General features: G+C 39.8%; 1 protein-coding gene across 5 annotated transcripts; it reads left to right on the top strand.

The window, feature by feature from the left end:
• The first annotated feature begins 2919 nt into the window (after positions 1-2919).
• LOC141787609 (protein mono-ADP-ribosyltransferase PARP6) lies at positions 2920-21138 on the top strand. 5 transcript variants are annotated; one of them, XM_074666137.1, is made up of 23 exons: positions 2920-3217; positions 4770-4856; positions 5375-5452; positions 7099-7208; positions 7478-7538; positions 7733-7823; positions 7984-8050; positions 8278-8427; positions 9982-10132; positions 10500-10631; positions 11258-11353; positions 11609-11701; positions 11915-12040; positions 12354-12419; positions 12662-12729; positions 13064-13112; positions 13247-13359; positions 14559-14631; positions 16270-16339; positions 17165-17244; positions 17503-17566; positions 17931-18015; positions 18824-21138. In XM_074666137.1, the coding sequence occupies exons 2-23, from the start codon at positions 4854-4856 to the stop codon at positions 18924-18926; spliced, it is 1929 nt and encodes a 642-aa protein (XP_074522238.1). In that variant the 5' UTR covers positions 2920-3217; positions 4770-4853; the 3' UTR covers positions 18927-21138. The 5 variants fall into 5 exon arrangements, with proteins under 5 accessions (XP_074522238.1, XP_074522241.1, XP_074522240.1 ...); XM_074666140.1 differs by having other exon boundaries at positions 4699-4856; positions 7114-7208; positions 12357-12419; XM_074666139.1 differs by having other exon boundaries at positions 4699-4856; positions 7114-7208.
• Positions 21139-25636: the final 4498 nt, after the last annotated feature.

Genomic DNA, 25636 nt, shown 5'->3' with positions numbered 1-25636 from the left:
CTTTTCACTTGTTTACCAACTCCTCTCACTCTAGACTTTTCATAATGCTAAATTAGTAAGTATTACTCCACTGGAATTTAGCAAAACAGCCATAAGTTAAAATGGCGCGGAGGGATATACAAAGTGGCGGAGGTGCGCTGAAGTTGTAGAGCCAATCAGAGCGCGTGAATGCATCAGTACAGAATGAAGTATGACATGTGACTGTGAATGGCATGGTGGAGTAGTTTCCTGATTAACGCCGTGCCCACTGATACATCTATTTCAGGGGACAAAGCTCTGAATGACATGTAACTAAGTAAGCTGTCCAGATATCAGTGTGTTTTCTACTGGATGCCAAAATAGGTCACGACTATCACACGTGTTGCACTGCAGAGTAACTGTTCAGCTATAGCCCTGCTTTCATTTTCGTGTTCTTGATTTGTGTAGAGTAAATCAATAATGACACAAATACTACTCGGTACTCTACACACATTGGTTTGAGTCATGTATCAAGTATCCTCTCGATGTGTCTTGCACTGTGTGGAGTAGTACCTCCATCTAGTGGTTAAAAATAATAATAGCGCATAGTATTAGAAGTGTTTCCAGTCTCCAGTCGTTAATTCATTTACATTTAGGTTATTGGTGACTTTTACATTATTTGCCTATCGGCATATATATATACTCAGCATATATATATATATATATATATATATATATATATATATATATATATATATATATATATATATATATATATATATATATATATATATATGGTAAGGCACTTTAATTTTTTTCCCAAGTCGAAATTTTTTTTTAAACACCTCCCAGAAATGAACATAGTATTTTATTATACGTCAGATTGTATAAAGTTTTAAAGAAAATGCTCTATCACTGTGTAGGGCATTTCCTGATACCTGTTGCAACAGGTATCTGTCAGAGAAAATGGGATCAAACTTGTTTAAACTTGATTGGAATGGTAAAATTTGTTGCACAACCTGTCATCTAAAATCTGATTTACTTCTATAATGGGATTTTTTGTTTTGTTCTGTTTTGTTTTTATTTTTGCCTTTTTGGCAGCTGTGTCATAATGTTTCCCATGTGGATTTGAGTTAAACACAAAAACTGTTGTTATTCAGCTCTGCCAAGGAGACAGAAAAAAACTACCTACCACATTTCCAACTACAAGACACTAAAATGAAAGCTGAAACCACAGTGATTATTGAAAACAGTCTGACAAAGATTTCCCTCTAAGCATAATTTAATTTGCCAATACTGAAAACCTTAATGCTAATCTCAATTTTCCTGGATTACCTGTGACCTACTTTGAAGGTGCACTTACTAATCCATGTCTCCTTCCCATGTCCCCATTGATACTCACCTGTTAGCAGCTGTTTTGTTGTTAGCACTGCTGCCTCCACTGCCCATGTTGCTGCCTCACTGGCTGCTGGCTGCCTCTGTCGGGATCTACTTTACTCAAACACCTTAAGCTAATGGACACACCTGTCCAGGTGAGAGACAGATCCACCACCCAGTCACCCTGTTGACTGGCCAAGCCCCCAGCTGTCAGTTGGAATTAATGTCACAGCCATGAAGTACAGTGAGACACATATAGTCAGATAAATTTTAGGGACAGATAGGAGGCTGTAATGGTTCTATATGTATTACTGTAAGGGGTACAATGTGATTAAAAGGGCAAAACACTATAAGAAAATGCACAGCATTATCTCAGATCTATTTGGCACATGATGAAGAACTTAAATACCACAAATGCCAACTCAGCATTTTACCATCTTATCGTAAAAAAATACATTATTGCTGTAAAAAAACATCAACAACTTTTTAAACAGTACTTGGAATCTGAAATAGTTGTCTTATCCATTTGTTATGGGATATGTACTTTCAAGATAAGAGATCAAGTTAAATAATGTCACTCATAGTCTCATTTTGAGACAGTGAACACAGTGAAGTTTTGTTTCACTGATTATACCCATTATTTCCACCCAGCCTATTTTTTAAATACAGAACAGAATTACATTTACTGGTATAAGGCTCTTTTATTTAGAGAGATGTGCCAATTTATGTCTTTCGGTCAAAAGATGGATATTGTAATTCATAAAGCATAGTGATCTTGCATATTGCAAGAACTAATAAATAGCTTTTGCAAGACATTAAAAGATGATGGTAAATGGAGGACAGGAGATTTATCTCAGGCTGAAACTGGTCAATTCTTTTTTTCAGTCAGGAAAAGTCATCCATATACAAGAAGAACACAGCACAGCTGTGGTTGACAAAGTTTTTTGAACGGTGTACTTTATTTTGTAATATGCTATTAGTGTCAAGGCACTTTAGTTCTCCTTATTTTCTGCCAAATAAAAGTTTCTGTCCCTCTCCAGTCTACAGCTGCACACTGGGCTGCCAGTTTGCCTCGTCATTTGTTAATCTGTCCAGTCTCTTGGTCAGTTTTTAAATAGACACGTTACCCGGATTTAATTAGGGTAAAGACTGATGAGCTCAAAAGCTTTGTAGCTATTGTCCCTCATTATACAAGCCATGACATGGAGTATTGTAGCCACAGGATATGATATATTTTTGTAATGTTTCTTTAACTTTTTTAGATTTATTTCATGACACATACATTGAGTAGTTCATAAATTAAATAAATGCATGTTTCTTGACAGCTAAAGTGCAAATGAAATCTGTTAATGCATTCAGCATTTTTATTTTTATACAAATTAGATGAATGGTGCCATAAATTAAATTCAGTTATCTACATTGGCTTTTTACAACCTCACTCGTACATAACACACAAAGAAGTAGTCGCATACAAGAGCAGAGACATTTTTCCTCCATTTTTCCTCTATTTCTCAGCAGCAGTGCAGTCAGCTGCAGGTCACATGACTTGCTTGCCTGGCCTTTCTGAGCATGCTCAGACCCCCGAGTGTTGTCAGGCAAAATATAAGACAGCAGTCGGAGCAGAGATCTGCAATAGATAAACACACAGACTAACACACCAGCTGGATTGCTCCCAGACAGACACACTTCAAGCACTGAAAGACAGACACTGAAGAATTGAGGGATTGTGGCTCCGATTCCCTGAAATCTTATGTTAACGGGTTTGCTGTCATCCATCGTTTCCGTGGAAAACAGCCTCTGACGGAGAGCGGGGCAGGTGTGCCCTTTAAGAGAGGGAGCAGCTGAGGCAAGGACAGCATCCGAGTCTCCATCCTCTGTGGAGGTAAGTGTGGATGGATGGGGTAAGAGTGCAGAGCACGGGGGAGGGGAAAATCCGCTTGACTGTATCTTTGTTTGTGTTAAATATCATCAAAAGGAGGAAAAGGGACGGTAATGGCGGTGGTGAATGCGGAGGGTTTAGGGTGGTGGTGGTGGTGGGGAGGGGGGTAGGGTAGTTGTCGGCGGCTCCATTGGTATGTGAGTCGACAGCAGCTCTGGGTATGATGAGGAGGAGAGAGGGAGGGGGGATCGAAGGATGTAAATGCTAGCAGGTTTGAGGACATAGCAGGGCAGCAGGCACATAGAGGAAAGAATAGATGGCAGACCGGGTGATGATGAGGGTGTCGTGTTTCATCGAGAACAGTACATAACTGGAGGGTGTTTTTCAAACAAGAAAAGAGCCAGCCTATGCAACAAAAACGTCCATTACATTATCCAGGTCAGGAAAAACACACATTATTTGGCAAACATGTAGACAGTGGCTCCATCTGTGGTAGAGATGAGCCTGCTGTCCTATGCTAGGACAGCAAACAAAGAAAATTAGTACTTGGTATTTGATTGAAATCACACTGACCTATATTTAGTATGGAAGCCTAGGGTTTTGTCAAGGTAGTCTGTTCTGTTGTGCAAAGCTATGTCACCATCCATTCTTTGTTTGTCTCAGGATTCAGAAATGAGAAATACATATTTCTATCTGGTTTGATATTAAACAGACTAAATTGTAATATACTTTCTGATGCTGCTGTGAAAATGCAGCTTTGTATCTTAAGATTTAAGTATTGTTTACCAGACAACATGCTTATTGTTTACATAATGAATCAAAATACAGTGACCTAAATCTGGTATAATATCTATATCAATGGTGTTTTATTTAAGATTTTATCATAAATTTCCTCTAAATCAAGACATTTTAAGATGTTTATCCTTTGTTTATTGTTATGACAGCATCAACTGTCTTATTTAGGCAGCAATGGTTTTTAAAATCACATTTTAAATATGCCTTGTAATTAATTTCACACCAGTGGCCACACTGTGTTCTCTTCATGTACGACAAGAAAATAGGTGCTGTTTCAGTGAGCTTTCTGAGCCAGGCATATGAAAAACATCACCACTCTGTCATTGCAGTGACATCACCAGGTGTGTTGTTTTTGCCGTGTGTCTGTAAAGGTGTGTCAAACTTTTGTGTTTTGATATTTATAGAAGTTGTTCTTGGAAAAAAATACAACAAAACAAAGAAATGGAAACATTGTTGGTACTGAACGTACAGCACATATCTCCCACACACTCTCTCCTCAGTGATTAATGCCACTCTGAAAGGAGGCAGAGATGGCTGTTGCTAGGATACATGGCAAGGTGAAGTGCAGACCGTTTAAAGAAAAGAGGAGGAGGAGGGCAATGTTGACAAAGCATGGCATCACTGGAGTTGTACCCTTTGTTTCATGTCTTTTTTTCCTGTACTGATTTTTGATTTTTGGTTTCTTCAAGGTTTGACAGCTCTAAAGAGTGCACAGAAGAGGAGCGGTCATTCATAGCTTTCTGAATTTCTGTTCTCCCAGCATACACCTGAGAATAGGCTGCAATGGTTGGCAGTATTCAAAGGCCCAAACCTGTCTGAGAGAGCCCTATGAATAGCAGACCCAATGGTAAGAAAGCAAGAATCCTTTTGGTGTAGTTCTTACAAGGAATTGACTATGTTAATGATGATTTTTGTAAGAAAAGATTTAAATGTGTTGAATTAAAATGCACTGTTGTACTTACAGATTTGCAGACTTTTCAGTATATCATCAACTTCATTTACATCTTTGATAACAAAATGCTTTTGGTTTCTGCAAAAAGACCTCTGGATTTCAGCTTTTGGTAAAAATGACATGGAAATTGTTATTTTTATATAAAAATAGATATTTTTGTTAACTCATCCCCTTTAATAGTCACTCGAGTATTCCTTTGAAGACTGAATTCAGAGAGTATCCTGTCTTTTGGAAACAAATCACTCCTCTTCATCTTTGTTTGAGATGCTATATATAGCAGTGTTTTGAAGCCCACGAATGGGAGGCTAAATAGGGAGATGTGAGGATGGATGTGCGATGAAAGGATGATAGAGAGAGGTTGTATTTTCTTTCCACTCCATGATAATGGCCTTTCACAATGTGTGGGCCTACAGGACATCAAAGGCCAGTGTTGGACAGATGAGGAGTCAGATGGGGAAAACGAATCCGAGCAGTTCCTGTATGGCATTCAGGTATAACAGAGACTTTTATATTTTCCTTTTATCAGAAATTCTACTTAACATAGTGTCAATGAAAATAGAGATTTTTAGTTTCACTACTGATGCTAGCCTGTGCAAACGAGATCAGATCTTTTGACTGAATATGTTTAACTGAATTACAAGTTCCTCTTCTGCAGTATGTTAATAGAAAAGACAGTAGCACAAATCATTAGAAAATCAGCTTTAATCTTAAATACATATCAATAAACCTTAGCTTTAACTTTTGGTAAAAAGCTTTCTTTCTTTAATTTATCAAGCATAAAATTACCTGCCTGTGACCTGTTATGTTTACCAAGATGAAGAAGAAGTCAAAATGACAGAAACAACATTGGTAACATTACCTGATGTATTTTTGTAATAGCAGTGCATGTATTACTTACACAGGTGATAAAAAAAAAAATGCTAGAAACTGCTTCATAAAAATCAGATTTTAGCAAATAGTAATTGAGAGTTTGCTTCAACAAAGAAGAATAGATGGACCTTTACATTACTATCATAATGCCTGGGCGAAAACTGGTCTGATAATTTAATGTATTATCTGTAAGTTATGTTAAAATGTGAGGCATGTGTCACCTATTTTCAAGGCTTGTTAAAAAAAAGGATTTTCTGAAAAATCAACAATGGCAAATGAGACATTTACCACAAAACTACAATTGCCCGTTCTCAATAACATGAAGTCCATTGTGTCACATTGGTGCCACAGTCCTTATCTAGTATCATCATACTTTAAAACTCAAAGCATCATTCTCATGCAACATGGTCAAATTCATTTTCCTTAGCTGCTATCATCTCAGCTCCTAAAGTTCAATGCTTCACATCCATATAGGATATTAATCCGTTAGTCATTCTCCTTTACTGTTATCTTCCCAGTCTTGTGATTGAAATGTAAATCCAGTCTGGGACTTAAAGCTCATTTCTATGCAGTCAGAGAACATGAAAGCAGCAAAGGGAAGATAAGGATGAAAGTGTAGGATCTGTTCAATGCGCTCAGAGCTGAGGAGAGGGACTCTGATTTTCAGTCTAGACACGACAAGCCTTGGTCAGCTGTTACTGTTAATACTTGAAACTGCAATTCAGGGAGGCTACCAAGGTGTCTAAACAGTTTGAAACTTGTAGTTAAAGAAATGCAATTAATATTTGTTTGTTTTGTTTTTTTTGCTTAGAGTTAAATAAAACCTTATAACAAGTTAAACAAAAATATGAAGCAATGGGATAACATGTAATGGATAAATTGTTGCTGGAAGGTTGTTTTGAATAATAAATCCACAAATAAATACCTAAACGTTTTATATATTTGCTGGACTGGATTAGTGTGAAATGCAATTTTGTTGCTCTGAAAAATGTACAGTGACATATATAGCCATACCATACCATATCCTAACATACCATAGCATGTTATATGTAAGTATTTAAGGCCAACCATATTGAAAAGGTCTACTAAATAATAGCTGAAAGTAATAAAAAAAAATAATAGTTCTACCATTCTAAATTATTGTAGTATGGCTGCATATTTGACCAAACAGAAAAAAACATTATTATAGAAATGAAAATGATGTTGTTTCAAACACAGTTCCAGAACGACCTCTCTATAGCACTTTCTGTACTGTAATTGTGTCCAGTGTTGCTTGTTACAGGGGAGCTGTGCTGCTGACCTGTACCGCCACCCACAGCTGGATGCAGATATTGAGGCAGTAAAAGACATCTATACTGACAGTGCTGTCTCTGTTAGGTATAAAACACACACATACACAGAGCTGTGTCTGCGACCTAATTAAAGGAAATGCAAGAGAACAAACAGTAAAATGGTTTAGTGTGCTTGAAGTCTCCACTCTGTGCATGGCTGAAAAATACAATGAAGTATGCATGTCTTTGAAATTCTGAAAAAAAAAGAAACGATAACGCTTACTCTCAAGAGTTACATTACTTAGAAGGGTAAGAGATTAATACATACCATTTCTCGTGACAAGTTAACTGTATCTGTTGTTTTTGTCTGGACAGGGAGTATGGAACCATTGATGACGTGGACATCGATCTTCATATTAACATTGGTTTCTTAGACGTGAGTCAGCATTCTCATTCCCTGCACACAGCTCCTCCATCTTTTAGCATTACTAATCAAAAAGTGACATTTTGCAAAGTAACACATCATTTATAATACATCTTGTGCTCATAATTTATTTATGCCATGAGAAATGGCCCTAATTAAGATGCTAACTCTGTGTATTTGTGTGTGTATGTGTGTGTCTGACTCAGGAGGAGGTTGCGACAGCTTGGAAAGTTATCAGAACAGAGCCCATTATTCTGAGACTGCGCTTTTCTCTTTCTCAGTACCTCGATGGACCTGGTGAGTAGAGATGTCAGTGTGGATGTAGGTTTTCTGGGAGGGACTTTAGATATTTGTGCCACACTTTGAGCATGGGAGGTGAGTACAATATGTGCTACGTGGAACGGGGAGCCTAAATGTATGTGTTGACTGTTCAATAATACTGGTCATGTTCACTCAGAGCCATCAGTAGAAGTGTTCCAGCCATCCAATAAAGAAGGCTTCAGCCTGGGCCTGCAGCTCAAAAAGTAAGTTGTGTGAAACTGTTGGATTTAAAGACAGCTATGAAAAGATTGGGTTACATGCATCAAAAGTAAGACAGAAGATGCACAAAGAATCTGCATTTACTGTAATCCTTGTGACTAAAAATTTCACAGAGTACAGCAGGAAGAAAGCCAAATGTGTGAAATTGCCCCTTCTGCCAGGCTCAGCCATATGTCTCAATGCTCAACCCTTCTTTTTTGTACTACGGCAGGATCCTGAGCACGTTCACCTCACAGCAGTGGAAGCACCTCAGTAATGAGTTCCTCAAGGCCCAGCAGGAGAAGAGACACAGCTGGTTCAAAGCGGGAGGAACCATCAAGAAGTTCCGTGCAGGGCTTAGCATCTTCTCCCCCATACCTAAGTAGGTGTCTCTTTCCCTCTTTGTTTATCCTTGAGGCATACACATAGCAGTATCCAGGTTTCATGTTTTTGATGCTACACATTTAACACTTGCAACTGAATGCCTAATGCATAGAATTAAACAGTTAGTTAGATGTTTTAGCATGTTAAATATGCTTCTACAGTAAAAGACATGCATGATGCTTACCCTTTTTTTACTTGATAACTGATGGAAGCTGTTTTGTTTTCTTTATTACAATCCTGTCATTGAAAGGTTGAATGTGACTGTAATTTTAAGCATCAAAGCTGATTAACTCTGATGGTAATGTTTCTCATATCAAAGCTTGAGTGAAGCTAATCAGAAGACCATTTTCTCCCCACTTTGTTGATAATCTTGTTTAGACATATGGGGTGAACTGCACAACCTAACAATTCAGTACCTGTACCTTATCACAACAATGTAGACGATTTTCAAGGTCTGCATCTTAGGATGTATAGACAAAGACTCTTGTCTCTAAGACATTGATTTAATTTTGTTTCCCACTAGCGCTGCCGTAGGCTACTGAAACATGTGCCTATGCACTGAAATGAGTCAGTGGCCAGTTATATTTGCAGATTCAGCACTACTTCCAAGAAAGAGAAAGCTGTAATAGAATATTACTGAAGTAAAAATGTTTTTTTATTTTCTTTATTGCTGTTTAGAAAATACCTTAAACAATTTTAAGCTAAATTGTAAAGGAAAGTGCAAAAATGTGCCATCATCCGATTAATCGGCCGATTAGTCACTATAAAAATAACCGCTAGTTGCAGCCCTATTTCCCACTAGTTCTGTATTATTGTATTATGCCCCCCTTACTTTCAGTCAATCCTGAGTGAGATATCCTATGACATTTAATCTAAAGTGGCTTCAAAACATTTCACTATATATGATATCAAAGTAGTGATCATAGTGCTAGCTGCAGTAGTATAGAAAGCAGCAGGAACTGTGTTAAGGTTGTGCTTGTGAATGATTATCATTGAAAAGAAGACTGTAAAGACCAAAAGGTAGCTGTGACACAGCATGTTGCAGATTGACTTGAATCCAGAATCTGACATGCTCAACCAGTTTCCCCATGGGGACGAGTAGTTGTCTTGGCCCCTGTCTTACTCAGGGATGCTTTGACAGTTATTGGTGCACAGGGAATGGATCCGGGCCCTCTTGAAGGAGGTCAGCTTCACTAACTACTGAGCTGTCACAGCACCTTCAAAAGTTGACAAGAGTCCCGTGTTGAGAGTCCACATGGATAACACACAGAGAGTTGTAGTGGAAATGAACACTGGTTCTGGTACATTAGCAGTTAGTGACCAAAAGATGAGTGACTGCACAGATTTCTGTTATCTGAGCAAGCAAGATAACTGCAGCTTAATATGACTGACAAGTGCATTGTTTTAAGGGTTTATTCATGGCTAGATTATTAAAGAAACCAAAATATCTCATAAGGCTTTTGCTGGGAACCCTTGAAATTTGTTATTTTTTAGGAGGAAGCAGGCAGAAACCATTTTCGAGTAAGGCACATGTCTTTTCATGTTTCTCCAGGTCTCCAAGTTTTCCTCTGATCCAAGATACAGTTCTGAAAGGGAAGCTTAGTGTCCCTGAGCTGAGAGTGACCCGCCTAATGAACCGCTCCATCTCATGTACTATGAAGAACCCCAAAGGGGAACTCTTTAGCTACCCACCTAACAGCCAGGTCAGTAACAGTCAGCACCCATACATTTCTTTCAAGTTTGAAATCCTTTTACCTTTTGCATACTGTTTTATTTTGATGTGTCTAACCTGCATGCAAAGTTGTATTAATTGTTAAGACCTAACCACCTTATACCTCACTCACAATTCAGAGTTTAAAATCACTACTCTGCAAGACTCTTTGCTGGTTTGAAGCCACTGTGTATTGTACTCTTTCTGTTTTTTTTTTTTAAATGCAATGTGATCCACTCTGACCCTCTTCTCAGTCACCCGCCACCTGCACTGTTCCCTTCAGAGCCTTACCTTACCCCTACCGTAACATGGCTGCTGCGCTCTTTCCCATAATGCTTTGTCTTCACTTGACTCATCAGACTGTGGCTGTCCCGGCGGCCAGGGCCCCAGCGCAGATTACCACGAGGCAGCTGATTGAATTGTTTTTCTCATCCCAGGCGGGCGGCCACTGCAAGAACATTCCTACCTTGGAGTACGGCTTCTTAGTGCAGGTCAGACCTCAAGGATTTATGGGCATACTTACACCACCTGTGCTCTGAGAGTTCCTTGTACTGTTCAAAAACATAGCATCCAGGGAATGAATAGTGTGTTGCTGAAAATGGGCAGAATTTCTTTGTAGAAGTTATTGTACATAAAGGTAGAACCAGTACATTATATTTGCTTATTTATTCTGTATATGGGAAGAGAACAAAGTACCTAGTAAGTTATTGTTCAAGCTTTTTATGCAGGGATTGTGTATCTGTAGGCAGCTAGTTTGGTTATTGGTAAATGGAAACTGAACTTGTACTTGAAAACCTTTCTTACCCCTCAAGGTGTGTTTACACTACTTGAATAGAACTTTATTTGTCATTCCAACAAGTACAACAAAATTGTTACATCCCTCCATTCACATGCTGATGGCAGAGGTTGCCATGTAACTTCTGGAGTTGCGATCAAACTGCCAACCTTCCAAATTGTTGTATTGTTGGGCTAAAACTTGGCTCAGTTATCCAAAATTGTACTTAAGAATTGAAGTTTTGTTACAATTTGGCTGCCAAACTGTTCTTTGTTCCTCTATGTGGCATATCCTGAGGTGGGAGTGATGACTAGGGACAACAATGTGCTTTTCTATGAACAGATAATGAAGTACTCAGAGCAGAGGATCCCAACGCTCAACGAGTACTGTGTGGTGTGTGACGAACAGCACGTCTTTCAGAATGGATCCATGCTGAAGGTACCAGACACAAGGAAGAGAAAAATACATAATTATTTGACAAATAGAGTAGGAAAAGTCACAAACTAGTGATCTAGTAGATATGTGATCTTTTATAAGGGTTGTAAAAAAAATAACAATTGAGAGAGTGAAAGAAAGACTGCATGTTCCAGTTTGAGTGAGCTCCAGTGCACCTGTCTTCAAATACATATGCAGTGAAAATTGAAGAGCTGTATTTCAATCTTTCCTTCTCCCTGTTTCGGTGTGCTTCCAAAGCCTGCTGTGTGCACCAGAGAGCTCTGTGTGTTCTCCTTTTACACTCTGGGTGTGATGTCTGGAGCTGCAGAGGAGGTGGCCACTGGAGCAGAGGTGAGAACATCACTACAGATAGCATAGAGTTCAGATTATTCATAGTCATTCTGAAATTAATGTTAAAACTGTTACATTAGATCAAATAAAACACAACATATTTTAGTTTGGTGATAGACTCATGTTGTATTTAAACTGAGGGAGGATCTATTGTGACATTGTGCTGAGTCATAACGCAGCAGATAGATGGACACAACCCGTCTCTCTCTGCAGGTGGTGGATCTACTTGTTGCCATGTGTCGAGCTGCTCTCGAGTCCCCTCGCAAGAGCATCATCTTTGAGCCCTACCCTTCAGTCGTTGACCCTAATGACCCCAAGACTCTGGCCTTCAACCCAAAGGTCAGCATCCTCACTGCTCAAGTTATATTTACAAACTAAGTCAATACACACATTTATTTCAAGATAACATCTATTTATGGAAATTATTGTGAGTAGCCATTTTAATTAGAGGTTATCTAACTGAAACCAGCCATTAGCTGTTATAATTTTGTAAATATTTACATTTAGTTTTCACAAACTGGATAGAGGGAATTAAAAAAAAAGTCTAAATGTTTTGCAGACTGGTACCTGTACAGGTAATTTTACATGCCTGCTTGTTGCTCTCCCTCTCTCATTGCATACAATGGATGGTCGGCTCCACCGATAAACACAGAAGAAGAATTATGAAAGACTGCAGAAAGCACTGGACAGCGTGATGTCCATTCGGGAAATGACCCAGGTAGAGGAATCAGAGCTGTTTCAAAGTATGGCGAGGGGGATGTCATATTATCAATGACTGTAATAGTCCTGTTTCTCAGTTGTGTATGCCATGGACTGTGGTGTTAAGGCTGTATGAGTGATTTCTCTGATACAAAATGTCTCAAACACATCATTTAGATTTATTTATGTTCATCTAAGTTTTTTTAAACATGGGTGAAAAAGCAAAAACAAACTATCCCAGTCTTGCCTGTCCATTTTCAGGGCTCATATCTAGAGATCAAGAAACAGATGGACAAACTTGACCCTTTGGCCCATCCCCTGCTGCAGTGGTGAGTAGAGAGGGTCCGTTTGTTCACCCTGCCTGAATGTTTGGAGGATTTGATGTTGGTTCAGAGAATAACATAAAGTGCTGGTCATCTGGTTGTCAAACATTGCATTAGGTCAGCGATAGATAACAGCGCAATACAGCTTTTGATCTCTTGTAATTTCATAGTAGGAAGCATGTGTGCAATTAATGCAGTAATGATAGCAGAAATCTGGTTTGGCGATGTTTTCTTACTGTCATTACTATCATCTGTTGTCAGTAGAAGATATATTGCAGTGGTACGCACATTGATACATTTTTTTTTTTTTTATTTTGTGCTTTTCTCTGTCTCCCTGCAGGATTATTTCCAGCAACAGATCTCATATCGTCAAGCTGCCTCTGAGTAGGGTAGGGAGCCAGAGCAACATCCTCTCAAGTGTCCTTTATGCATTTTTTAATGCAGCTTACTTATTCTCTTTATCTATCTGTCTGTTTGTCTCTCTTTCTCGCACTACTTGTCCCTCCTGACCTCATTGTGACAGCAACTGAAATTCATGCACACCTCCCACCAGTTCCTGCTGCTCAGCAGTCCCCCTGCCAAGGAGGCTCGTTTTCGCACTGCCAAGAAGCTCTACGGCAGCACCTTTGCCTTCCAGTGAGTCCACTCTGTTCCTCTCTCTAGCTGACACTGCATTCATACAACGGAAACTCCGTTTTCATATACTGACTATTTCAAAACCTGCAAAGCTTATTTGTTAAAATCGTCTTAAGGTATTTGAAAAATATCAAAAATTAATTTGCTGTTGCATTGTCTTGCTTGTGGCTATTTGGCGTTATAATGTGTGAAATCACTTGCTGTGAATAATTGATTTCAAATCAAGCATAGGCAGTGGATGGCATGCATAATTTAGCATTACAGCAGTACACTCTATCAAACACAACCACGTCTGAGTGTAACACCTGGTCATTATGTTGCGGACCGAGGAGCCACTCTAACAGATTTTCATGGAACCATAACAAACAACAGCACAGGGCAGTGGCTGTTCTCTTGGACAGAGAAACCACCTCGCCCAGCCAGCACATGGAGCCAATGCTATCTGTGAGATGGAGACTTGAACTGTAGCAGATGGGGCTTTGCTGAATATTTTAGATACACACAGCCCATCTGGGAACTTGCAGGGTGCAACTAGCTCACAAGCAGAGCTTAGTGCTAGTTAATACAACAAATTCAATAATTCTACTCAGGACATTTTTAAGCTTGGCTACCATCAGTTTACAGTGGTATAAATAGAAACAAACTTCAAATCAGTACATGCTTTGAGTCTATTTAATCATTTTCTGCAGTATTTTTGAAAAGCTGATAAGAACTTCTTCCTGTATGATTTTGGAAGCACAGACCTCCTGCTGATTAAAGACTTGGTAAAAATAATACTGCATGTGAAAGAAATAGATTTTATTTTTACCCAATCCATATACAGGGGGATAAACTCAGATCCCCCACCCTGAGGACTGCAGTAATGTGTCTTTAGTGTTAGCTCTTTTCTGTTTACTTTTTTAACATTAAATAATGTGAACTTGAAGATGTCTTTGCACAAGTTGAGAGAGAAGATTACCGAAGTATAGCTTTTGTAGTTCTGTTACTATAATAACTTGTGAATTTAAATCTGATAGTATTAATAAATCAATAAATTCCTATTTGACAGTCTCTGTTTGTGAATCAGATCAGAGACTGTGTTACATTTCGGATCTACTCCACCGCAGAGGTCACTGCAAAGAGATCCATCATTAATTTCCTTGCAGCACTTTGTTTTACGTCTTCTTTCTTATCTCTCCTTCTCTCTACACTTGCTCTAGTGGTTCCCATATAGAGAACTGGCACTCTGTTCTGAGAAATGGACTAGTCAATGCCTCTTATACCAAACTGCAGGTACGTAACCCTGTCAGTTGGCTGGAATTTACGATGCATCTCCTCTCGGACAGTGATCCTGCTCTCAGACAGAGCAGGCTCGCTGTCCGGCTGATTCATTTTTGCAGTTAATGGATGCCAGCTTCCCTTTTCGTCACCTTTGCAATATTGGCATTTTAGCGAGCAGGGCACACCAGGAGGTTTCCTGGCACATGCTGGCTGATTTTTTGCCTCCTAAGCCAACAGCAGCAAACAGCACATCTCTTCCTGTTGTGGGGCAAAGGGAGGGGGCTGTGGTGTCAGCTGTAATGCCAGGAAAATGCTGTTGTGCCCTGTGGGGTTTAACCACCTAGAGCATGGAGTAGGTTAGGTCTGGAGCTGAAGGATGCAGTGGAAGACTCCGAGGTAGTGAGTATAGCCTTCCCTGGGATGAATACAAAGGTCAGTGACTAGTACCGCTAAATATCCTTTTCAGGAAGTTAACTTGAGAGCCTGTAGTCATTCAACATTGATTTCAAGACAAAAACTTACTTTTCCACATATTTTTCACTTGTGTCTGTGTCTTTGTGTTATTTTGCAAAAAAAAGTGTTACTGTGTGACCCTGGTCTGCCAAAGAAAGCAAATTAATAAATCAAGGAGAGAACTAAAGAGTGCAGATTGTTTCATGCACATCACTGCCGATAATGACGGCTTGGAGATACACAAGCACGGCCTGAAAAGAAGATGAAACACAATTAAGTCTGAAATCTCAAGGATCTTTGAAACTTTCACGTCAGCTGTGATTGCTCTATCATGCTGATGTGTTTCATTTATGCTGTCTTTGTTCACCAACTTTTTTTTTTGTGCCTCTCCATCTTTGATCTTGCCTCAGTGCTCATTCGCCTCCTCTTCTCCTCTCCTCTTCACCTTGAGCACTGACACCCCCCTTCCTGTGTCATTGTATTTCACAAGAGGAGGAGATAGATGGAGTCTGTCTTCAGCTCCTGCAGTCACACAAAACTCTCCGTCATTGTTCCTTTTGATTTCTTCCAAATGTGCCAAGTCCCATCCTCCCTCACACTTTATCCTTTCTCATATCTTCACTTCCTAAACTTCAGAGTCGATTTTTGTTGGGCCTCTTGTTTCTTCCTAGCTTCACTGTGGCTCGTAAAGACTTCACGTTGCGCCTGAAGTCCTTCCTTGTCCTGACGTCTTTACAATCTTGTGTGGAGGCTCACGCTCATTGTCAGACATCTTCCTTCCTTAGCATTCATTTTCTATCTAAGATTTTCTTGAAAACCTGAAAAATGTAGTCTCATATTTTATTTTCAGACTTTCAGAGCATTGCATAAACTCCAAGAAGTCACATAAATATGTTAGAGGAAAGTATTTTGGATCTGCAGAAGTTCGTCTTTAAATTATAGGAGTGTTTTAGCTCAATTTATTAACAACTCTACCTTTGCTGAACCTGGCTCTTTGCTATTCACCATCTTTGGTTGTGTTTGTGCCTGAGTGAGTGTGTATTTAACATCTTTTTCAGTGTTCTGTTAAGGTAAACAGTCACAGAAACAAAAACACAACTTGTACATGCTTCCTTGTCAGTAGGTTATGTCTGTACTGCTTTGTGAGTGAAAGTGCTCAGTGACCCTTCCTTCCTTCCTGCTCTTTTCAAACCCAAGCTGCATGGGGCAGCGTATGGAAAGGGCATCTATCTGAGCCCCATCTCCAGCATATCTTTCGGATACTCAGGTAGGGATGGCTCAGTCCTTGCTTCTCCACTCCCTCGGGCTCTCCTCTACCCTTTGTATCTACCATGTTGACTGAAAAAGCCTGTGTTTGTATCATGGCCTGAATATCATCCTGGATCACTTCATCTCCACATGTGGGTGCTTTCCGTGTTTACCTATTGTGCTGTTTGTCTTGTTTGTCCATTTTGGGTGCTCGGCCTCTGGCCTTTTCTCAGAGCTTGTGTGCCATCTTCCATAAATTCTGTTGTGACTGTGTAAAGTGGAGCCACCAGTGGATCTGTACGTGTTACATTGTGCTTTGTCAGCTTTTTTTTTGTCTTTTTCTTTTTTGTGGGTGTTGAACACTTTAAAGCAAACTTGTGTTAATTTCCTTTGTTTGTACCACAATTTCTGAAGCCAATGTGTAGATACTGCAGTAGCATTTTGATTTTGGTCCTGGCTTGAGGTCTGGCTCTAGTTTTCCAGCTCTGATATGGGTATGGGATTATTCTAACGTTTGCAGCAGTTGCTTCAGTTTCATTCAGAATATTTTGCTCACACTTTCCTTGCTGAGTGTAATGAGAAAGATAGATTGCATGCATAAATCATATTAACTAGTTATTTCCTTTTTTGTGAGTGAATACTATAAAGTCTCTTACAGACCGTGTTGAAATACTTCACAGTTTTTTGGAAAATAACCTTCACTTGAGGGCAAGCACTGTGGATAATAATTTCTCCAAAGAAGGAGTTCAAGACCACTAGAGGAAGGTTTTTCACAGCTTGAGTGACTCAATGTAAGGTCATTCTGACTCTTGCTTGTTTGCGTTCTGTGTGCTGCGTCTTGCAGGGATGGGGAAAGGACAGCACCGTATGCCCACCAAAGATGAACTGGTGCAGCGTTACAACCGCATGAACACTATACCACAGGTGAGGGGACTAGACAAGAAACTGTCACACATTAAATTAATTCATAAACAGAATAAGAATATTGTTTCATTTAGAAAAAATAAGTTTACTTTATACATTTGGATTGAAGTGACACAAATGATTTCTGGCAACATCTTTAACCTGTGTTTATTGATCTGTACTGTTTCAGTGTCTTCATTTTTTAGAATTTGTATGTATGTACAGTGTATACCAGAGACATCTGAACTGAACTGTTTCTTTTTATTTATATTTTAACAGAGTCGTCCCATACAGTCAAGGTTTCTTCAGAGTCGAAACCTGAACTGCATTGCTCTGTGTGAAGGTAATTGTTAACAAAACACTTATTATGTGTCACAACTGAGTTTATAATTGATGTGTTAGTGTATATTGAAGTATATTCATAATGAGCCTGAAATCTTTTAATGAAGATTTATTAAAAAATGTAATGCAGGACATTTATTTCTAAGGTAAACATAATTGATTTACACTGTAAATGCACATATAAATATATACAACAGTTGCACAATGTCATAATTTTCTAATTCAAGAAACTCAGCATTTGAAAATTTAACAAGTGATGTGCTACTCAATACAAAGAGCAGCAAGATAATATGATTAAGAAAAGAGGAAAGCACTTTATAAACAACAACTACCTACCTAGTTAATTTTGTTTTTATTTCTAACAGTGATCACGTCCAAGGATCTACAGAAACATGGAAACATTTGGGTGTGTCCAGTTTCCGACCACGTCTGTACTCGCTTCTTTTTTGTGTGAGTGTTCCCACTGTTTCAGAGTCCTCAAAAATTCTTGTGCAGCTAAACCACATTTTCACAGACTCTTGAGAAACCATAACATTTAACATCAGGTGTAAAAAGGAAAAAAAAGATAGCGTGTGCTGCTCTTCTCCACATTGCTCATCATCATTCAAAATAATCTGTGAATGCATTGTGTTTTTGGTTGAGTGGTGCCACCACTCCACTAAAGAGGGTTCCTCTCAGCTCCAAACCTTTCAAAATGATGTTTAAAACTGTATTTTGTGGCTCGGTAGATCAAAAACGTCATTCAGGCTGGCTGCTGATGTTAGTGCTTTTAGTCCAAGCTTTGGACTTGTGCATACACCAGATGGCAAAGTCTATTATCATGTGCGCGGCTGTTTTCTGAGTTGGAAATTAGATTTGAGATGGCCAGCAATCAAATTTAAATTACAGCTAAATATAACTCAATTCTGAACTTCTGCTGAGTGTATGGTCGTATTTTCAGTTGAGGAAATGGTTATAGTAAAATCCTAAACAAAAGCCTGTTTGTGGACACTGTAATTCATTTGCTTCCTAAAAAAAACTACTCACAAAGGCTGATTTGTCATGGAAATCTTTCTGTATTACCCCCAGTTTAGTGTCATGTTGAAGAGATCTGAACTATCAGTTAACTTTTAATCTTAAACTTTGCCCTTTGTAATATAAAAAAGGAACAACATACAACATTTAAAACAGAGGAAACTAGCAGGAGAGATTGATTAAAACCTAAGCAGCTGTTGGTGAAAGATTAACCATTTGTTAACCCATATCTCTATGTGTGCAGGTATGAGGATGGCCAAGTAGGGGATGCCAACATCAACACCCAGGAGCCTAAGGTGCAGAAAGAGATCATGCGTGTGATTGGAACCCAGATCTACTCCAGCTAATGGAGGTTCTTCTGAAGTCTCTCTGGCGGAGGCACGCGGGCAGGCAGACGGTGAATGTTTGGGTGAGCTGACCCCAGGCCTGTTACTGAGGGCTGAGGGAGCTCCTGAGCACATTATTTCTAAGTCCTTTGGTTCTGGTCTGATCATATTCCTCCCTTTCCTGTGTTTCTCTTCTCCAAGTGTTATGCATTACGTGTTTATTACATCCACTGTAAGGTTCAAGTTAGGTTTTTACAGTTCATTTACCACAGAATTGGACTCCAGTAATAAAGAAAGACAGGCTAACCAAACGTACACACTCCTGAATTTCTAGGTCAACTTACCTTCTCCTTTTTTGCTGCACCTTTGCTGATCCTTTGGACGTATCTCTATTTATTTTTTCTCTTCTTGGATATCTTAAAAAAAAAACCCTGAGATTAAAATTACATCCCTTTGTGGCAAAGAAGTGATGGATTTACATGCTTGTTGAAGTTTGTCCTCTTAGTGTTTATTAGACATTATTCCCAGTTTGTTTGATATTTTTGAGATTTGGGTTCATGACATGTTTATCTGGGGGCTGTCACATTTTCTTATTCATTGAATGGAACTCCCAGAGTCCTACAAGCAAGGTGTGGCTTAAACTCGACACTGTACGGCACTTTGTTTTTGATGTCATTATGAAATGTAAAACTCCTGCCATTGACAGTATTTTTCTCTCAATTAAGACCCTTTGATGCACCTTTAAAACTTCCTAGCACCCAGAAGAAAAACTAAATGAAGTGGAAAAGACATTCAACAAATTCTTAAGTGTAACATGGCAGAGTCAACAACAACAACAACAACATGGCTAATACAGTTTCTCCCAAGCTTCATTTATAAGGGCTGCTGCCATTGCAAGTCAACATCCGAGTTCAAATCCTTTTGTGCTTTCATACTTAAGTTTCGCTTTCACTCACGATTAATTTTGCAAATATTTCTTACATCAATGTGTGTGAATGGCTAAACATGGTACTTAAGTCCTAAAAAATGGTGATAGTTATTCATCAACTACTGTGCTCATGAAGTTTTATCTTTGTTAAATTCTAATGAGAGGTGTTATTTTAGGTTAAAAATGTATGTTGCATTAAGTCTCTGCTCCTCCATTGATGAAGTTTTCTGAGTGGACGATATTTCAGGATAAAACCTCTTAACTTCAAAATGCACCTACTGTTGGAAACAACCCTGATACTAATTCAGTTACACCAATAGTACCGTCATCTTATTCCAATCTGGATTAACTTGGTGGCACATACATTACATATGTTCAAAAAAGAAAAAAGAAAAGGAAAAGACAAAACAATTAGTTTCATCTTTTTTTGAGTAGTTCTTTTTCTATTATCTTTATTTGGTTGACATATTTATTTTTATTTTTTATTTTTTCAATTGAATCACTTTGTGTACATGCTGAACTTCTCATTGGATTCACACCTTACAAAATCTACTGTACAGAAACATATGGACAGTTAACCAAACTATCTACTGATCTAGTTGAGGTGAGCTCACATCCTCTCTGCCCCTTCCTAATGGACACTGGATGTTAAAAATCAGCATTAATGTGCAACTCTGCCGTTTCACCTGGGAGAACGACAACCTTGTATAGCTAATCAAGTTTATAAGTTAGTCATGTACTGTATGTATGTATGTATGTATGTACGTGTGGGTTTGTATTTTCTTGACATTATACTAGACATTGCACTTATTCAAAGTTTGCCTAAGCTGGAGAAATAGACTGTCCTTGGACTTTCAGTAGACTGGTACTGTTGGAGAAAAACAAAGCAGGAAGGTATTCGAGGAGACAGAAAGACTGTAATATCTAACATCTTTTCAACGTCTGTACCGAGATGGGTGTTTGAGACTCTCCTGGACTCTCCTCTACTCCTACTACTGAATGGACTTTGAGGCACTAAAGAGTGAAAGGACATTGGCGACCTGGTTGAAATGTATTGCCCAGAGAGAAGTGGACATGTACAGCTTACTCTCTTTGTTGCGGGACTGTGCTAATAGCTGATGCCTGTTTTTTTTTTTTCCTTCATTTTTTCATTTTTTTTGCCAAGAGATTCCAGCTTTCAGAATCTCTTCTCTGGCTGTTTTTGAGTGATGTTTTCAAGGATGATGTCGACAACAGTGATGATGATTACAATGATGATGATGAAAGGCGACGATGCAGGAGAAAAAAAGAATAAAGCCTGATTTTGCACAGTTTTATATACAGCCTCCTTTTCTTTAATGTCTCCTTTGAAAGTAGTTTAAATATTAAAAGGAAAATTTTCTTTTCATGACTGAGGCTTTATGTGAGCTTTTTAGGCAGAAGGGGGCACCATTACTCTACAGACATACATAGACCACCTGAGTCCTCTGAGGTTAAACCTGATTTTTATAACTCTCATATTTACTTACAAGTACTTACAAAGATCATGCTGTCCATTTAATAATTAACATTTTATGATCTGATTTAAATCTTTTCTGATGAATCAAAGTTATTGCCCCCTGTGTTAAAAATGATATATACTACTATAGTATATATCTACTATACATAGAAATATAGTTTAGCCTGTGCTAGACACAAGCAAATTGAACAAAGAAGTCACTGACCAAAGAAAACAAAATGATTTTTTTTATTATAAAGTGATACAAAAACATGAAACTTACACAGATCTTGTGGTTGTAGCCTATAAATAGTGCCTGCAAATGGTGTTAGATTGAGGGAATAGAAATACATCGGAGTGGCATGAGTTAAACTTGCTCAATGAAATAAAATGTTACCACAGTGAAGTATTTTCAAATGAATAAGAATTAAAAAAAAACAATGCACCATAGTCCTTAAGCTTTAAGATGTAGTCCTCTTTCCAAAAGTATTGATTTAGGTCTGGAGGAAGTGGTGCAGGAGAGACCATATATATCATAAACAGCAGCACCTAGGCTAGCTGAAAGTACACCTAAAAGTTTCAGTTTATTGCATCACAAATTCATTTGAGCTTACATTGATTTTTTCCTCCTCCAATCTCCTCTCGTTGAATATGACAAGGTATGTTTTCACCCCAAAGAGCAGAGAACACTAATAGTTGTTGACCAGCTCACTGCTCTCCCTGCTCCCCCTTTCTTTCCTTCTTTTCTCCTCCGACCACAGGAAACTCTTCTCTTTCAAACACATCTCCCAGCTACTCTGCAGTAAAAGTATGGCTTGATGGCTGTTTTGGCAGAGGAGGCGCTGCATGTGTACGACAAGTGCTGGGTGTGTAGAGAGTGGGCATAATCACGGGGAAGCTGAAGCACTCATGGACTCTTGAAAGGCACTTTATGTGTGTATTTGTGGCTGCGGTAATTGGGCCCCTCCCTTTGTGAGCTGACCCTATTTGACGGGGCCTGTGGCTGGGCCCTTGTACTGTTATCTGTACATGTATGTGTGTTTGTGACTAGCAGATGATGTGTATGGTTCACGTGCCACTATGATCTCTGAAACCCAGCCCTCATGTTGGACACGGTCCCCTGGTTTGGCTTTGTCCCCCATTACCAAAGCCAGCTGGCTGGTTTCTGGTGTAGTTCACCCATCCACCACTGAGGGGAGCTCTGGTGTTACTCTGCTTTGCCGTGTTTCCACTGCCTCCTTTGCATACTTAACACACACTTCTGGCACATACACTTTATAGGCATTGGCACACACTCATGCACGTAAATACACACACCTCACAGAGGTTGTTTGGTCAGATAAAGGAGTGCTGACGGGAGGCCAGAAGGTCACGTAGGGTGTCTGCCCCTCAGCGGAAACAACCACTCCCTACCCCTCTCCTCTCCCTGCCTCTGTAATAAGTGCAACCATTTGATTCCCGCACAAAAGGAGCAATTACAGGGAGTTGTTTAATCACCCACACTTTTATTGAGCTCAGGGTCTCTTAGCTTGCAGCTCAGGCCCCCGTCGTCTGCAGCAGCGGGCGACAGGAGTGACAGAGAAGGTCAGTGGTTTAACGGGGCGCGAAGGGGTCTCGTTTGAGTTAAGACTTTGTAAGGCTACTCTGCACGCTCACCGAGGCCCCCGGGACAGAGACAAAGAGGTAGACAGGACCAGAAGACAGGCTAGCCAGCCAGGCAGAGAGATAGATGGACTAAACAGAAAGACAGAGACTAAAGGGCAGAGTTTAGGGGACACATCAGAACCAGAATCACTTTATTGGCCAAGTAGGATAAATGTGCTGGAGTTTCTCTTGGTTGTATTTGTGCAGAGATGGGGGAAAAAAAGAAAGAAAGAAGAAGAAGTGCTACCAAGGTACAAGACAGTTGCACTTGTTGATCAGCAGGTGTGGTGAATTCCCAGGAGTGCCCACAGAAAAAAACTGTCTTGCAATTTTTAGCAAGAGTAACTTGAAGTAAGCTGCAAAATGAGCAAGTACAGATGTGATCCCTGAACCTTAGAAGCAGTGCAGCATGCATACAGTTGTGCGGACATTGCGAGGCCAGGGTTGGCATACAAAAATGTTTTCTTTTAACAACAAGAGGGGAAGGGGGAAAAAAAACCAACAGAATTCGATTTTCCTACTTTAAAGTCAGCCCAGATCCCTGGTAAGCCCAAACTCCCATTCAAAACAGCACCAACCACTGTCAGTGTCAGTGCTTTTTATTGAATTTTCAGCCGGGGTGTTACTCTATATTTGTGTGCATGCCGAGTCCTTCCTCCCCCTCCTCCTCCCTGGATATGAATGATGGAGTACAAGTCCTTGTCTAGTCCCTCTGAAATGGCAAGAATGGTAGTACGAGGCGAGGAAGGTGAAAATAATGGTAGAGCCGATGGTGGAGTTGGTTGTTTTTTAAAATTGCACAAACTGAGAAAAAAGAGCACCTCAGTGTGGTGACCGTGGGTTTGACGGGTGTTTGTGGGTGGAGAAGAAGAGGGTTGAAAGAGATAGAGAGTAAAAGGGGATGAGAGGGAGAGGGGAGGGAGGAAAAGGGTGTACACCATTGCTGCTCATAAAGCCAACAGCTGTGTGGGTAATGTTTTGTGACACCGAGCCTCTCCGAGCCCTTCTGTTTCCCAGAGAGCTGGGAGACGCCATATTCCGTCGTCACAAATGGCTCTGTCATTCACCCCCTAAGTCTTAATTATCGCTCCCGGTTTTTTGGCCACATTTTGCTCAGGCGTATGGATCCATCTGCACGCTGTATAATTCCACTCCGCAATTTACAAGTGGCATTTATTACAATGGCCTCCGTGGCATCTCCTCTTTAACACCGGCAGCACTTTCCAGAGAGACGAAGGGGGAACAAAAGAGCAGTGCAATCTGGCTGCAACAGTGCCCACCCTTAGCTCCCTCAAAATCTCTCTCTTGTCTTTCTCTTTTTTTTTTCCATCCATACCCTTGCTCTCTGTTCAACTATCTCCCTCCACCCCCGTATTACTAATTTTTCCGCTTCTGCTTGTGTGTGTGTGTGTGTTGCCCCTTTGTTATTAATTTAATTTTTATGGGATTCACAGTACTCGCACAAACCGCCCCCTATCTGCCTCCAAGCAGAGGAAAAGGAAATAGCTGATGTTGATTTTTTTCCCCCTCCTCTCTCTTCCCTTCGTAATTCATTTTGGATTAATTCCCCTGTCTTCAGAGACAATCCTAATTCTTTATTATTTCCACTTCACAGGCTTCATGACATCCCCATATCCACATATCATATCCAGGGGAAACTTTACACCCAGAAGACCTGCTTGTTTTCTCCACTCTTTTCCTGTCTCTGTCTTCCCCTTCCACTCCCACTCTTTCATTTTTTTCTCAGTCTCTCTAATTGTCTTTCACTTTTTCTTGCATCTCACAAACTTCTCTACGTCTTCCCTGATCTGTCATCTTACCAAAGTGAAGTTTGTAACTTCTATCAGCACACCTTCCCATATCCTTTGGAAGGTTTTTTTTGTACCATTAAACACCAACCAATAAAATCTGCGAACACTCACTTTTTTTTTTGTTTTTTACTTTTCCCTATTTTCTTGCACCATGGAGCTTTTTCTACTCTTTTAAGACTAAACTGTCAATATCTTCAGCTAGAGATGCTCTCCTCCAACATTCGGTTCTTCCTTGACAGCATCTCCCACTCCTCCTTTTCTTGTTCCTCTGCCTATCTTTTATCTTTTTTAATATCCCTCTCCTTTTGCCTTGCAAAGCCTCTCTATGTTTGTTGCCCCCTCCTGTTCATGTCGAGCAGTTTCTCAAATCAGCCTTCCTCCGATTTTAAGGGACCTATTTTTGCAGCTACCATGGGCGCTCTCCTTTGTCCCACACCTCACAAGCACTCACGCACGAACTCATATACCCAGACACACGCTTTCCCCTTCTTTCTCTCCCACTCCCTATCACACACTCACACATACAAACACACACATGCAATGTCCCATCTCCAATTCACTATTAAGTGGGCACTGAATTTCCCCTGAGCTCTGGTGTGGTGGCAGCCGCCTCTGGAGTCCGGCTCTGCTAGATGTGTTGTCTGCTCCCTTACCATTCAATTACCCTCCTGTAATCTGACAGGCTCCTCATGGCCTGCACTGGGACAATCGCTACTGTGTGTGTGTGTGTGTGTGTGTGTGTGTGTGTGTGTGTGTGTGTGTGTGTGTGTGTGTGTGTGTGTGTGTGTGTGTGTGTGTGTTAGTGTGTGTGTGTGTGTGTGTGTGTGTGTGTGTGTGTGTGTGTGTGTGTGTGTGTGTGTGTCCTAGCCTC

The sequence above is a fragment of the Halichoeres trimaculatus genome, unplaced genomic scaffold, assembly GCF_033239565.1.
Source record: "Halichoeres trimaculatus isolate MK-OKI-2021-1 unplaced genomic scaffold, fHalTri1.1 fHalTri1_scaffold_3, whole genome shotgun sequence".
In the NCBI taxonomy this organism is placed as follows: Eukaryota; Metazoa; Chordata; class Actinopteri; order Labriformes; family Labridae; genus Halichoeres; species Halichoeres trimaculatus.
This window is presented reverse-complemented; position numbering and strand designations above follow the sequence as displayed.